This window comes from Phoenix dactylifera, chromosome 1 (assembly GCF_051530095.1).
Source record: "Phoenix dactylifera cultivar Ajwa chromosome 1, Ajwa_hap1_PhDact_Kaust_v1.1, whole genome shotgun sequence".
Lineage (NCBI taxonomy): Eukaryota > Viridiplantae > Streptophyta > Magnoliopsida > Arecales > Arecaceae > Phoenix > Phoenix dactylifera.
In genome coordinates this window covers 8530098-8546181 of record NC_143190.1, presented here as the reverse complement: position 1 = coordinate 8546181, position 16084 = coordinate 8530098, and the positions used below count along the sequence as shown (strand labels likewise).

General features: G+C 39.0%; 1 protein-coding gene across 1 annotated transcript; it reads left to right on the top strand.

The window, feature by feature from the left end:
* The first annotated feature begins 339 nt into the window (after positions 1-339).
* LOC103713685 (endo-1,4-beta-xylanase 1) lies at positions 340-6357 on the top strand. The gene is made up of 5 exons (XM_039119212.2): positions 340-501; positions 1197-1546; positions 1702-1879; positions 4262-4798; positions 5034-6357. Exons 1-5 carry the CDS (start codon positions 463-465, stop codon positions 6147-6149), a joined length of 2220 nt encoding a protein of 739 aa, XP_038975140.1. The 5' UTR covers positions 340-462; the 3' UTR covers positions 6150-6357.
* Positions 6358-16084: the final 9727 nt, after the last annotated feature.

The window sequence follows — 16084 nt, the reverse complement described above, 5'->3', positions numbered from 1 at the left end:
GGATGAAGCTGAAGCAACCTACCACCTTAAGAAAAGGGTCTTTTCCAACCAATTTTTGTTTTTCTGAAAATAACATCAATTTCTTGGGATATTAAAAGGTAATTAAGATTTAAAGTACCTTCATCCCATTGGATAACCAAATTCCAAACACTGCTTCCTTTTTGTTTGACTTGCAATCTCAGTTAGAACTAGAATTCGGTTGGTTGGTTGGCTGGCTGGCTGGTCCCGCGTTTTTTCTTTGTTTTTTTTTTTTTTTTTTTCCGGACCTCACCTGAAACCAAGGCAGGGACTTGACTTCTCGAGCTTTATATATGGGGAGGTGGCTGTCTGCTTGGTCACACAGAACTTGTTTTAATCTTCTTGCCATTGTTTCCTCCTCCCAGCCATTTAGCTCTTTTCCTACATTGCATTGTCCTTTCTCCCTTCTTTTCTCATTCCGTCTTGGCTTTAAGACAAGATTCTATGGCTGATACACACAGCAGCAGAGCCAGTACGTATGAGGTTAGTGGATTTTGTTCATTTCTCCTTGTTTGTTTGTTTATTTGTTAGTTTTAAGGATGTTCCATGAAGTGATATCTGTTCATGTTGGGTTATTTGTTCTTGAATTGTCTTATGTTCTTCAGATTCATGTCAGATTTTTTCGAAAAAACTGATACGAACCTTCTGAAGGAATTAGACTGAAACTTTCAATCAATGACTGGAAACCATAGTGGCGTGGCCTGGACTTATATTATCGACAGAGGCCAATTTTTTGTATCATTCTTAGCCATTCGCTCCTATTAAGAGCTACATTAATCCATCAAAAGAAAGAGAGGGGAAAAATTCATCCTCTGTTCCATGCTAATGTTTTACGTCCTCGCTCTTCTCCTTTTATACCCTTCACCCTCCTGTACCAACCAAACCAACTAATTACATCATCTTCCTTATTAAATACTTTAAAGCCTCTTTTCAGTTATGAAGAGTAATAATAAAATGAAGTAGTGGCGCCATAGCTGAATCTCCAATCACCATGGGCCTGCACCAAAGGTCCTTCTTAACCCATCTCTTGTTTTGCTTCACCTGACAGCTTTGATGCAGAAATGAAACGATCGCTGTTTCGCAAACTAGCAAGAAAATCACATTGCCTTGAACAATTATGGATCTGGAAGGCTAATTCTGTTTTCCATATATTTTTCACACTCTTTGATTCTTAACAGGAAGCAAACACAAGGTGGATGGGTGTTGGAGACGAGAACATCATTCTGAACCCTCGCTTTGAGGATGGCCTGAACAGCTGGTCTGGAAGAGGATGCAAGATTGCTCTACATGACTCAATGGGAGATGGAAAGATACGTCCATTGAGTGGAAACTTCTTTGCTTCAGCAACCGAACGCACTCAAAACTGGAATGGAATTCAGCAGGAGGTCACTGGCAGGGTGCAACGGAAGCTTGCGTACGAGGTCACTGCAGTCGTTAGGATTTTTGGCAATGCTTCTCCTGCTGATGTGAGAGCAACACTGTGGGTGCAAGCAGCAAATGGCCGTGAGCAATACATAGGCATCGCTAAGTGAGTTTCTTTCTCATTGTAGTCCATCCAATTCCTCACCTTTCAATTGGCTGAAATCAAGGTCCGATATAGGAGAAGACATCTGTCTCTTTTCAGCTACAATGCCTATGGAGTAGTTTCTAGTTCCTAAGTTCTGAAAACTAGTTCTTGTTCAGTTCGCAGGCCACAGATAGTGATTGGGTGCAGTTGCAAGGGAAATTTCTTCTGAATGGGGTTGCTTCAAAAGCTGTCATATATATAGAAGGGCCACCTGCTGGTGCAGATATTCTTCTCAACAGTTTAGTAGTTAAACATGCAGCAAAGCTCCCACCATCAACTCCACCTGATTTTGAGGTTAGGACATTGTGTTCCTGTCTTACATTTATATGTGAAACATTCTAGCAATTTGGGTTAGTGAACTTTTATTATTCTAATATGTTACAAACTGAAGATTTGATTCTTAAGCAGAAGAAAATTCGTAACTTTATCTGTAACCATGCAGGATACATTTGGAAGTGATGAAAATGTCTCCTGTTTGATTCTTTTGCCTTTCAGATTTTATGATGCAATTACTATCAAGATTCAGACGAATTTTCAGTTTCGATCCTGATAAAATTTATCAGCTCTCATGTCTCATGCTTCATTATTGCTCTAATATCCGACAAGAAAATAATTGACCAGCTGCAGTTACTAACCATGTTATAGAAAATCTTGTCACCTTCTCTTTTCTTCATAAGCATTGAAGGTTGTTTGGTTTAACATATACAGTAAAATCATGAGCAAGGAACATTAAGATCTGAATTAGTAAGAGGGCATAAATTTATAATTACGAGCTTCTCAATTCTTCAGCGATTGATGATTCCAAGTGTTTTTTATTTGTTTTAATTAAACAAGATTTTTTTTTTTAACTTATATGCACAAGATCTTTAAATGATAAGCACACAGACCCTCACATGCAAAACACCACTGAACATCAAAATTTTTCCATCTTATTAATTTTCCATACCACTCAAATGGTTAATTACATAAAAGAGTTTTTTTTGCACATCTATCATTTTATCAAAAATATATGTAAAATCTTGCCTTATATATCTCTATTTACAAATTGGTCTAGATGATGTCATTTCTTTTTGCCAAAAACCCCTTTGATTGGGTTTACTCTTAACAGAATATTGAACGACTGTTGTCTGAATCATTTTATAGGACCCTTGTTATATGGGGGACGGAATTACCCGTCCCCATTCTAATAGTTCCCCTTTTCACCCTCGTCTTCCCTAACTCTTACTCCTCTAAGCTATTGCGCCCCTAGAATCACCCTCAGCTTGGATGGCCCTACAAGCTATTGCCAAACCAATAATGGAAAAAATTGGAAACGTATACATAACGCGTTAATGACAATACTAAGCTTTTTTCACCTCAAAAAAAATAAAAAAAAGAGACAACACTAAGCTTATAGATCATTATAACACTGAAGAACAAGCCTTATAGAGCACCTTCATTGCCGGGCAAGCTAATGCTGGGATCATACACCAATGACAGCAACAAGATGAGCATCTTAATATTCTTGAACTCCGTAGTCACCAAAAAATATGACCCTATTTATGTGTCACGCACTTGATTCGCCAATTACATTAAAAACCACCCTTCTATCAATCCTTCTACATCGCTGTGCAACATCTCTTGACAGGGTTCCGTTTTGTTTCTTGAAAGCTACTAACCTCGACCTTGCTATGGTTGACATGGTTACCTACAGCCCTCTGTTTCTGCGCCTTGTCATGGTCTTAAATGTTCCAGTTTAAAATTAACGTGGATAAATTGCAGAAGAGAAGTACCGATCACATGGCCAATACATCGAGCACCTCGCCACGCCTGGCCATAACTCATATTTGAAAATGCAAAATAAGCCCCAGTTGTCAAGGAATCATTAAAAAATTTGTCGCCAGAGAATTTCTTCGCCACCTTTATGCTGATGACCAACTCCAGCTTGTAGCTTTGAATAGCCATTCAAACACATCGATCCAATCACAAAAGATCTCTAGAACTTAAAAGTCACACTGATTAGCTTGTCAGTGACAAATAGTGTTGTGCATGAAACCGGCTGAACCGCAAACCCAACCCAAATCGGTCTCTTCAATTCTTTTACATCAGTTTTTAAAAATTCGGTTTGGTGTTAATTTAAAAAAAATTGAACCGAAAAAATTTGGTCCAGTGTTGATTTGAGTTTTCAGAAAATCAATTTAAATCGCTCCAACCTAACCCATATCTCTCTCTCTATATATATATATCGATCCTCCTTCCAATAACTTAAGCTTTTAAGCTCTGCTTCCGTGACACTTAGTAATCTCCCATCACTGGTTGGCTTAACCAGGGACCCTAATAATTAAAGTGGTGCAACAAATTGTTAATAGAGGTAGTTTTTTGTAATTTAAGAACATATTTACTAGGTAGATTTCCAAATATGGCTAAGGCATGATTTTATTTGCAATTTCAATAAATTGTTGGGTCTAGTTTGCGAAAAAAAAAAGGAAACCTACAAATCTATCTGAGCGATCGAGTGCCTGATTCTTTTGGCTCTTCAAATTGTTCTACTAGTTTGATAGCGCATAGACATACTTAAGTGGAAACTCTCCCTAGGAACAATTCTTCTTTTATTTGCATATTGCTCTGTAACTGCTTTCCGCCCCCCTCTTTCTTAAGAAGATGTTGCTCTATAACTAAAAATCTTTGCTTTTGTAGAATGTTATCTATGGAGTCAATGTAATCCAGAACAGCAATCTCGATGATGGCCTAAATGGGTGGTTTCCTCTTGGTCCATGCACTCTAGCCATCGCTAACGGCTCGCCTCTTGTGCTCCCTCCCATGGCGAAGGGCTCTTTTGGACCAAGTGAACCTTTAAGTGGTCGCTGCATTCTTGTAACAAATCGTACGCAGAGCTGGATGGGCCCTGCTCAAACGATCACTGACAAGCTTGAGTTACATCTGACATACCAGGTGTCAGCTTGGGTCCGAGTTGGTTCGCAGAGAAATGGTCCTCAGAACATCAATGTCGCTCTAGGTGTAGATACCCAATGGGTCAACGGCGGCCAAGTTGAAGCTAAAGACGATAGATGGTATGAAATCGGGGGATCATTTAGGATCGAGAAGAAACCTTCCAGAGTTATAGTTTATGTTCAAGGACCTTCGCCAGGAGTTGATCTGATGGTTGCAGGGCTTCAGATATTTCCTGTTGACAGGAGAGAAAGATTTAAGCATCTAAAGAAGCATGCAGACAAGGTACGTAAATCTCCTTCTCCTCAGCCCAAGACCAACCAGCTTTCATCAATTCGAGTCTCATAAATCCTGCTTCCTTCTTTATCAAAATATCTTTCATACTTTGGCTTCTCCTGTTACTTCCAACTGCCAAATGAATCACTTGAGTAAACCATATGGAGGCAGTGCCATTCCATAATAGCCTTAGATAACATTTACTAGTCTTTTTGCTCTTCTGATTTTTTCACAAGTTTCGCAGGTACGAAAGCGAGATGTTGTATTAAAAGTTTCAGGATCAGATACTCATATTCCATTGCGAGCATCTGTGAAGGTCAGACAAGTGCAAAACAGTTTCCCATTGGGATCATGCATCAGTCGAGCAAACATAGATAACGAAGACTACGTCGATTTTTTTGTGAAGAACTTCAATTGGGCAGTGTTCGGCAACGAGCTCAAGTGGTACTGGACAGAGCCACAGCAGGGAAATTTTAACTACACCGACGCCGATGAGCTCTTGGATTTTTGCAAGAAGAATGGGATAGAGGCTAGAGGCCACTGTATTTTCTGGGAAGTGGATGGCGCAGTGCAATCCTGGGTTAAGTCTTTGAACAAGAACGATCTATCGACAGCCGTTCAGAACCGTCTGAATGGTCTACTTACAAGGTATGAAGGCAAGTTCAGACACTACGATGTGAATAATGAGATGCTTCATGGTTCTTTCTATCAAGATAGGCTGGGAAATGATATCAGAGCTTATATGTTTAAGACTGCCAATCAGCTGGATCCCTCGGCCACCCTCTTTGTGAATGATTACCATGTGGAGGATGGAACTGATACTAGAGCATGTCCTGAGATGTATATAGAGCAAATCCTTGGTCTCCAAGACCAAGGTGCACCAGTAGCAGGGATTGGAATACAAGGACATATAGATAACCCTGTAGGGCCAATTGTATGCTCTGCATTGGATAAGTTGGGGATACTTGGGCTTCCAATCTGGTTTACTGAACTGGATGTCTCATCAGATAATGAGTACATTCGAGCCGATGACTTGGAGGTTATGCTTCGGGAGGCCTACGCGCATCCCGCAGTGGAGGGCATCATGCTGTGGGGATTCTGGGAGCTGTTTATGAGCCGGGACAATTCGCACTTGGTTAATGCTGAAGGTGATGTGAATGAAGCTGGTAGGAGGTACCTGGCTTTGAAGCAAGAATGGCTATCCAATGCTCATGGGCGCATCGACGATCAAGGAGAGTTCAAATTCCGGGGCTTTCATGGCACTTACACTGTCGAGATCATCACTCCAACAAAGAAGTTCTCTCAGAATTTCGCTGTGGGTAAAGGTGATTCTCCTTTAGTGGTGAATATTAACTTATGAAAGGTTGCATGATTGCGAAGAGGTGTGGCAGAATGAAGAGCTCCATTCTTGATTTTGTTTTATCCTCTTGTACGTGAGATTGAATTAGTACTGTGGCCTAGCACGTTATGGGCACCACAGCTTCTGATTATGATATTATAAATAAATAAATAAATAATGAACAAAAAGAAAGTATAGTATTTCTTAATAAGATCGACCGTTGCCAACATTTTGCTGTACAAAAATCTAAAATTTTCAAGAAGGAATGAAGAATTAAGATAAGAAATCCTTATCGATATTTCTTAGGTAATAGTGTAAGATGGTAGAAGCTGTAAGTGAAGTATTATGTGATATGATACTCAGGCAATTAAATCAAATTAGCTGTTCTCTTGATTGAATTTTATGTAGCGAAAACGCCACCATCATCTCAAAACATCAATTCACTTATGGACTGAATTTTGGGTCCCTTAAATGATGCAATAGGTAATATTTATTAAATTGTGAAAGAGAACAACTACGGAATCATGTGGTGAAACAGAAGATTAACAAAGACTGTAACATAACGTGAGGGTGGAATCCACCTGGCTCCCATCCCGGCCACCAAAAACACCATAAGACAAGATAAGGAGTAGTGGTTGTAACGGCCCAGCTTGACCCAAGCCCAAACTGTCAGCCCGAACCCTTCAAAAATGCTTGACCCAAGCTTGACCTGGCTCGACCCGAATATTAAGTGGGGTCGGGCCGACCTGATCGCTTTCTTGATCCGGAAGCATGAGCATGGTGACGTTGGGGCCGTGGAGAAGAGGTTTTGGCAGGAGGTGCGGGGAATGGTGGCGTTGCGCTTTGAGCATGGTGACGAGCTGAGCTCAGCTCAGACGAGGTGGGGACTGTCACGTTCGAGGTTGAAGAGGAATTTAGGAAGATGTGTCACGCTGAATTTTGGTAAAGGAATATTGGGAACAGTCTAACATATAATTAAAATAATATAATATAATAAACATGGTTTCCTCTTCTTTTTTTTTTGGTTGTATGGAGGGGAGATAGAGCTCGTGGCTAAGCTTATCCATTAATGTTCATCTTCTGTTCCAGTCTAAGACCCATCAGGATTCGGTCTAAGACCCCTCATTAGTCACTAGCGAGATAGCGCATTACCTTGCACTAAAGCTTACTACGCGGTTCTATCTTCAAACTCACTTTCATCAAGCATAGGTTTGATTTAATAATTTGGTTCTTTCTGTCCTGAATCATATGTGTTTCTTATAATACTGAAGTCAACATTTTTGGAGAACTTGTTGATAATTTAGGTTCCGTAGATACTCATACAACTTCTCCTATTCATAGATCTGCACCTATCTTTATAAAAATAGATACAAAATAATAAATTTTTGAAACATGGATTAAAGTGGTGGATCTTTTAGACGTTGCACCTAGGATGTCTATAGACGGTAACGGATTCATGTCATTGACGTTGCACCTAGGAAGTCTATAGATGGATGCTAAATTTGATGTGATCGGTGCTAATACATCTTACTGAGCATTGCTGGAAAGGCTTTGCTACATAGCTACTATGTGGTACCTTCCACGTACACTTCACCAATGCATGATAATACAAAATAAGATAGGATAATAGATGGCGGCATTCACCCTTTTGATGGGCACTAGGTCAGATATCCTAATGCCAGGTGCTCCATCGACCCAGCTGCAACAGTTGAACAAGCTTTAGGGTCAGGAGGCACAACTCCGAGAAGGGCACGAGACTATGGTAGGAGGAGAAACAGACATAAAACTACCACCAAAGCCAGTAATGGTCCATCCCCTAGTCAAGGCTAAACTTCAGGAGTGACATAGAATCATTCGATGAAGAAGAAGAAAAATGTGAGCAAGCAATTAAGGCATCTCATTGACCAAAGTGCTAGAGAAGCAGTTCCAGCGAGAAAGAAAATTAAGAATGCATCTTAGCTTACCCTGAAGAGATAGAGGAATTCACTAGGGAACCCATCACCTTTGAGAAGCCTATTGAAATTACCGAGCTACCAGAGGCCTCAAGCCCTTAACTTGGAACCACATGCATCTAAAGCATCTTATACTAAAATCAATGCAGTTATATGCAAACCTAGAGCAATAGCATGATGAACCAAGAAATCTCCGGAGCCTATTGTTAAGAAGAGTGAATTGCTATTCTCATTAATAGCATTCAACCAGCTAGGTAATTATATGCTTTGACCAGATGCTTGGTATCTGGCTTCATGTGTCGATCTTTTTAAATTGGTTTCTTTATTTAGTTAGTGTTTTGAGTGATGAAATCCTGTTTCTTATTGAGTTGTTGGTGGTGTGTGAGCTGATCCGACCCTTGATCCAACACTTATGAGTCATCTGACGTGGAAAAAGACATTTTATTTTTCTTAGTAGGATTGTTGTAGAAAGCAGCCAGATGAAAGGGTGGGTTAGACCTCTCCAGGGGTAAGTTAGGGAATAAACACAACCAAATCTGAGAGGATCAAGAGAAGGGAAAAAAATTGACATTCGTTGGTTATTAAGGGCATCGTAAAAACATCCAGGTTGTTTCAAATTAAGTTCCGAATTAGTAGAAAAGCTGCCAAAGGGAGTAGGGATATAATATGCACAAAGAAAGAGACTCATACAAAGTTAGCCCTATAGAATTTTTTGTTTATATATTTATTATTCAATCTTCATTAATTTGAGCTGGAGGAAGCAAAGTCCAACTCCATTTCAACTTGTTTACTAATCAAATAAGCCAAACTCATGCCAAATTATGAGCAAAACATGAATTGGATTACGGTGCTTGCTAGTTTGTTTGGTAGCTCATGATCTAGACATGTAGATGCGAAGAAAAGATATATAGTTTTTTTATACTTGGGAGGGGAGATGCAAGAGTCATTCATACCCCGTACTAGATCTTGCAATTGTTAATTATGCGTTCAAAGTTGGTATTGTTAGATGAAATTTATAGGCTCCCAAGGGATATGTAATTCTCAAACTTGAATACAGCAAGCAGGTAATGTAAATCTTGTAAAGCAAGCAAAAATTCCAATTGCATAGCTTATATAGTATGTTCAATTCAAAACTGCAATTAGTAGATAATCATGGTTGAATCAATGAATCCCCTCTTAGCCGAGAGATCTTGAGTTCAACTCGAGATGGAGGCATAGCAACAATGGTTCTCATTTTTATTGCTGCTACTAAATCTTTTATATTTTGGATTTTCCCTTGTGAAAGCAAAACAAAAACTGTCAATTAAGTGTAAATGGAAGATTCTTTTTGAAAAGTACATAAGAATGTCTAATCTAGGAGGATCACCAAAGTTGATGTAGACCCCTCATCTATATACTACAAAGAGAATTAGATAAGATTTAGAGGCAAGATTCCACTACATTGGGAAGCCAAATCATATACTGAACTTTTAAAGACTAGCTTGCCTATAATTGAGATGCTCCTTTATAAAAAATAAAATAAATCAGATAATTTTTTGATCTTTACAATAAAGTGCCACCTCTTAATTAAGGTTGTGGTGAACCAAGTGATCCGGGTTAAGTTTCATTATTTAGGCCTCGAAATGGGCCAATCACATCTCCATATATGGAAAGAATTAGATGAAGTGATTGAAACCAAACTCAGGTATTTGAACTAATTGAGGAGGTTGTTGGATTAGTACGTCAGCAGAGGTAGCAACCTCAGCATTCAGTCTAGCAAGATGTTGGCCCTTCTGGGCAAAGAAGGGATATAGTAGAATTCAAGAAAATAACCCCTTCGGCTTTTAAAGGTACTTCTAATCCTCATGAGGCCGAAGCTTAGATTGATGAAATGGAGAACGCTTTTAGGGCAATGGAGTACATTGATGAAGAAAAGGTCAGATTTGCTATCTATATGCTTTAGGATAGAGCTCATCATTGGTAGAAGTCTGTAGAGCATACATTGGCTTACGAGCATGAGCTAATTACTTGGCAGAGCTTTTGCACAGCTTTCTACTCCAAGTGTTTTCCTTCTAGTTGGCTGAGAGAGCTAGAGAGAGAATTTCTTAATCTATTTCAGGGAGTTATAACTGTAGACGAGTATGAGGCTGAGTTTGATAGACTGTCTCGGTTTACTTCCACCCTAGTCATGGATACAGAGTCCAGGATGAGGAGATTTGAAGAAAGATTGAAGCCTCCCTTATGTTGGGGTTTGGCCGCAGGGCGCTCAACAAACTATGATGATCTAGTAGATGGGGCCAAGAATATGGAGATTATTTGGAAAAAAACTAAAGATACCAAGGGTGGAAAGCAAAAGAAGAGGAACAGAGATTTTGATACTTATGGTATAACTCGCGGTGAATAGAATTCTAGCAGGTCTGCAAAATCTCATGACAAACCTTGGCATTCAGGGAAGCAAGAATATTATGAGAAGATTACTCAGCAATATAAGCCAAAGTGTCAAGCATATGGTGGTACTCATAAGACTGAGAATTGTAGGCGGTTATCTGGCACTTGTTTTAAGTGTGGCCAGTAGAGCTATAAGATAGCGGAGTACCCTCGCAATTAGCAAAAATCTCAATCAGTTTAGAGGCCTCAAGCTACTAAGACCCAGCAAGTGCAAGCTTCTCTTGCTCCGGCTCAGTCAGCTCAGCCTTCTTCTCCGAAGCATCAGAAGGGGGGAAGACCGCGCACTTAGGGCCGTGTTTATGCATTGACTCAGCAGGATTCTCAAGCATCCAACACCGTGGTATTAGATATATTGTTGATTTCATCTATTTATTCCCATATGTTATTTGATTCTGGTGCTACACATTCTTTTGTGTCATCTATATTTGTGCAAAAGCATAATCTGCGCTATATGCCATTAGACTTTAATTTGTATGTTAGCACCCTTGTCAGTGGTGGGGTGACTACTAATCAAATCTGCAAGTTTTGTTTAGTTCAGATAGTAGGTAGAAAATTGACTTCTGATTTGATAATCATAGACATTCATGATTTCGACATAATTTTGAATATGGATTGGTTGACATCACATTTTGCTACTATTGATTGCTATCGTAAATAGATAAATTTTTGGATCCCTAAAGATACTGAATCTAGCTTTATGGATAGTGGTTCTTATACTTCTCCTCGAGTTGTCTCTACTATGTAAATTAAGTGGTTACTCAAAAAGAAAAGTATGACATATATTGTCATAGTAGTTGATACCAGACAAGCAAACTAGATATTGAAAGATATCCTAGTAGTGAATGAATACCCTGATATCTTTCTAAAAAATCTCCTTAGTTTGTCACTAGATAGAGAGTTTGAATTTGCAATTGATTTGATTCCCGATACAACACCAATCTCCAAAACTTTCTTTAGAATAGCTTCAACTAAAATGAAGGAATTAAAGGAGCAGTTGCAAGATCTTCTCGATAAAGGCTCAATCAGACCTAGTGTTTCTCCTTGGGAAGCACCAGTATTGTTTGCTAAAAAGAAAGATGATAGTATGAGATTATCTGGAGATAAATAAGATGATAATAAAGCACAAGTATCCTCTACTAAGAATTGATGGCCTATTTGATCAGTTAAAGGGTGCTCAGGTATTCTAAGGTTGATCTTTATTTTGGGTACTATCAATTGAAGATAAGGGCGGAGGATGTGCCTAAGACTGCTTTTCGCATGTAGTACGGGCACTATGAATTTTTGGTTATGCTCTTGGGGCTGACAAATGCTCCTACAACTTTTATTGACCTGATGAATATGGTATTTAAACCTTTTTTAAACAAATTTGTGGTTATCTTTATTGATGATATTCTAATTTACTCTGGAAGTCAGGCCGAGCATTAGCAGCATTTGAGGATAGTACTAGAAACTCTGAGATAGGAGTAATTGTATGGTAAATTAGAGAAAAAGTGAATTTAGGCTAGATAGTGTGATATTCCTAGGGCATGTGATATCTAAAGAGAAAATTTATGTAGATCCAAGAAAGGTAGAAGCAATGGTCAACTGGAATAGGCCTAACAATGTTTCTGAGCTTCGCAATAAAGGGATATTATAGACAGTTTGTTGAAGATTTTTCCTCTATTGTTGCACCTTTAAATTGAATAACTCGCAAAGGAGTGGTCAGAAAATATGAACAGAGCTTCTAGGAGCTTAAGCAACATTTAGTATCGGCTCGTATCCTTACCCTTCCCTCTAATGGTGGATGTTTTATCATCTATAGTGATGAAAAGGATTGGGTTGTATGCTGATGCAGAATGATAAGGTAATTGCTTATGCCTCTCGACAACTAAATTCATATAAAGAAAATTATCCCACTCATGGTCTTGAACTTGTAGCTGTCGTGTTTACATTAAAAATTTGAAGACAATATTTATATGGTGAGTCTTGTAAGGTGTACACCGATCGCAAAAGTTTAAAATATCTCTTTGCTCAAAAGGAACTGAATATGAGGCAAAGAAGATGGTTAGAGTTTCTTAAAAATTATGATTTGTCTATACATTGCCATCCAGGAAAATCTAATATGGTGGTTGACGCACTAAGTAGAAAATTTACATGTAATATTGCTGCTTTACTCACCTCACAGAGGCACATTTTGGAAGATCTGAGAAAAGCAGAAATCGAGGTATGCTAGTATGATCTTGACATACATTTGGCTAACTTGCATGTCCAACGTACCTTAATAAAGAGGATCAAAATTTCTCAAGCAGTTGACCCTCAGCTGCAAATGATAAAAAATGATGTTGAGTAAGAATCTCGATCAGAGTTTAGAATACGTGAGGATGAATCATTGAGATTCAATAATAGAATTTGTATTGCAAATGATTCTAAATTAAAAAGAAAAATTATGCAAGAAGCTCATAGCACCGGGTATACAGTGCATCTTGGGAGTACTAAGATGTATAAGAATTTGAAAAATATATTTTGGTGGAATAACATGAAGAGAGAGATTGCACAGTTCATAGCTCGATGTTTGACTCGTCAGTAGGTTAAAGTAGAACATCAGAGACCGGTAGGGTTGTTGCATCCTCTTTCGATTCCTGAATGAAAGTGGGAACACATCACAATGGACTTCATCTCTAGCTTTCCTTGTACTCCTAAGGATTATGATGTTATATGGGTCATTGTAAATAAATTGACAAAGTCAGCTCACTTTTTGGTATTTAAAGTAGGAATGACATTGGAAAAATTTACAGAACTATATATTGAGAACATAGTGAGGTTGCATGGGGTACCTATATCCATTGTTTCTAACAGGGACTCTCAGTTTGTAGCACATTTTTGGGGTAGTTGCATAAAACTTTGGGGACCCCTCTTAGTTTTAGCCCCAGCTAGATCTTTTAAAATTTGGCTACTTTTGATCTTAACTTGACTAGTTTAATTCTTCTTGCTTGGACCGATCCAGGCAGTCGGGCACTGTTCGTCCGATTCCTGTTCACCTAAAAAAATACGCTAAACAGATCGTTGTTAGAACCGACAAATAAAGTTTAAATTAATTTTACCCTTACCTGTTTTACTCGAAGAATAGTGGTCGTAAGAGGTCGATCCACATGGAGGCGATTGGAGTTGCATAAAAATTAAAACGTTCACTCGGATTCAAAATTGATTTTTAAATAATAAAAGAAAAACATTATGTCGGGGATGTTGATATATTCTCTAGTCTACCGGAGAATGATTTTTAATTAAAATTAACTAGAAGACATGTACTTAGATTCAAAGAGCATTTATATATTTAACTAATCAAAGAAAAGCTTTGGCATAAATTGGATGAAAACAGTGCTAGAAAAATTGCAGACTGGAATATAGATTGCATAAAATAAATTTATGGATTGCATAAAAGGACAAGTGCTTACAAGAGTAAGAAAAAAAAAAATATAAAAAAAAAACATGGAACAAGTAACTCGGTTGAACATCTAAACAAAATTTTAAATTTTTTTTTTTCTTTTCCTTCTTCTCGGAAAATAGGGCCTCCCCTGTTCTTTGGACAAACCGAAGCAGCCGAGCTCCTTCTTCTTCCTTGGACCTGCCGGCCACCACCCAGCCGAGCTCTCCCCTTCCCTCTCTCCTTCTCCTCCCCCCTTATAGATCGCTCATGGAATGGAAGGCAGCAATGGATCCCGGGAGAGGAGGAGGGCATGGTCTTCGGCCATGTGCGGGATCACCTCACTCGGCTGCATCACGGCGGAAGCAGAGGTGGAGGATGCTGGATCGGCTCTGGAAGAGACGCGGACGGCTGGAAGGAGCGGACGTGGGAGGCTTGGATCACGGGAAAGGGGCAGGCCACGGAACCGTTGCTGATTTCCGCGGGATCGATGGGAGGACGCCGTGGACACTGGGAGGAGGCGTTGATGAAGCGGAAGATGAATATGGGATGGGGTCTTGGCTGCTTCACAGGCTGGGATCATGCGTTGCTTGATTGCAGCGAGGGATGCTAGGGATTTGGGGGAAAATCACGGGCGGACGTCTCCAATGGCCGGATTCGAAAGGGTGAGACGCGGGCTGAGGCGCTGGCATTCGGAAGACGGGATCGCTGGGAAGCCGGCGCGTGAAGAATGGGATCACAGGAAGGATGCGCGCGTGAAGAATGGGATCACGGGAAGGAAGGAGACGCGCGGGATGACTAGGATGTTTCACGGGTGTGGGAGGTTGATCCGATCACGACTTGGAGCTGAAAAGATGGACGACTGCGATGGGAACGATCGCGGGGCCTTGATGCGGGACTGATTTGGAAGGTGATCTGATGGACGGCGCAGGATTTCATGCTTGCATGGCAGCTGGGGAATTTGTTGAGCTCGATCTGCCGGGCATTGGGCTCAAACCCAATGTTATTGGGTCTCTTGAATTCCTTGCACTCAAACACAAATACAACGTTAATTAATTAATTTTATCATAAAAATTAACTATAATACTAATTAAGATGGTATGACGATTGTACTTTTGTGCTCTCATCAGGCACTATCAGGCACTGTCACCTGATTGACTTGCTTTGGGGGCATGAGGATGTTCTCCAATAGTATCTAATTTTGACTTAGCTTGACTTCTGAAATGATGATAAAATTAATAATATTTTAATGATATTAAAAGAGGTGCACCGGACCAGTCTAACTGAAGTGAAATTTTTAAAGTAAAAAGAGGTAAGTAATCTAATACTTCAAAGTGCATTTTCTAAATTGCTTTTAGTAAAATAATAATTAGTTGATTAAATTTGATTATGCTATCTATTTTATACTTTGTTAAACTGGTCAAGCATGTTAATGTTATGATAGAAAATATTTTTAAAATATATTATGTGCTATGTTATGAAATCTAAAAAATGTGACCGGACAAATTATAAAAAAATTATTTCATATCTATGTATTTTTAGTACAACTATGATTTGGCCCCGCCAATGAATATTATAATTTAAGAAACTGATTTTGATACCGCACCACTGGTGATTAGAATAGTGGTGTTTGGACACTATGCCACCGGTGGTTAATAAATGTAGTTTTTGACACTTTATGCATTCTGACCCATGCCACTGGGTTATGTGACCATAGCCTGATGTTGGATTTCAAGTATTAGTTTATGAAAATAATAATAATTTTTAAAATAGAAATATGCATTATTCGAGAAATGATTTATTTTTTAGTTTATTTTTGGTCCTTTAACTAATTATTTGGTATGTCTTGAGCCCACTTTGGGATATTATGATGCTTACTGGGCTAGTATAGCTCATTGTTATGTTTTCTTTAATTTTTCATATCTAGATGCATAGTTGCTCGGAACTTGGGGAGTGCGCTAGGTCTCCTGGAATTACCTTTAGTTGGTGTTTTAGTCTGACTAGTTAGAATATTTTATTTGATTTATATTAATAATTAGCTTATGTTGACTTATGTCACTTTAGAACCATCGTAAGAATTATTTGAATAAATTATTGATTAAATAATTTTTTAGAAATTATTATCGCTATGATACGATCTGTAGCCTTAGATGCCCGTATGGTCTGCCATACAGGTA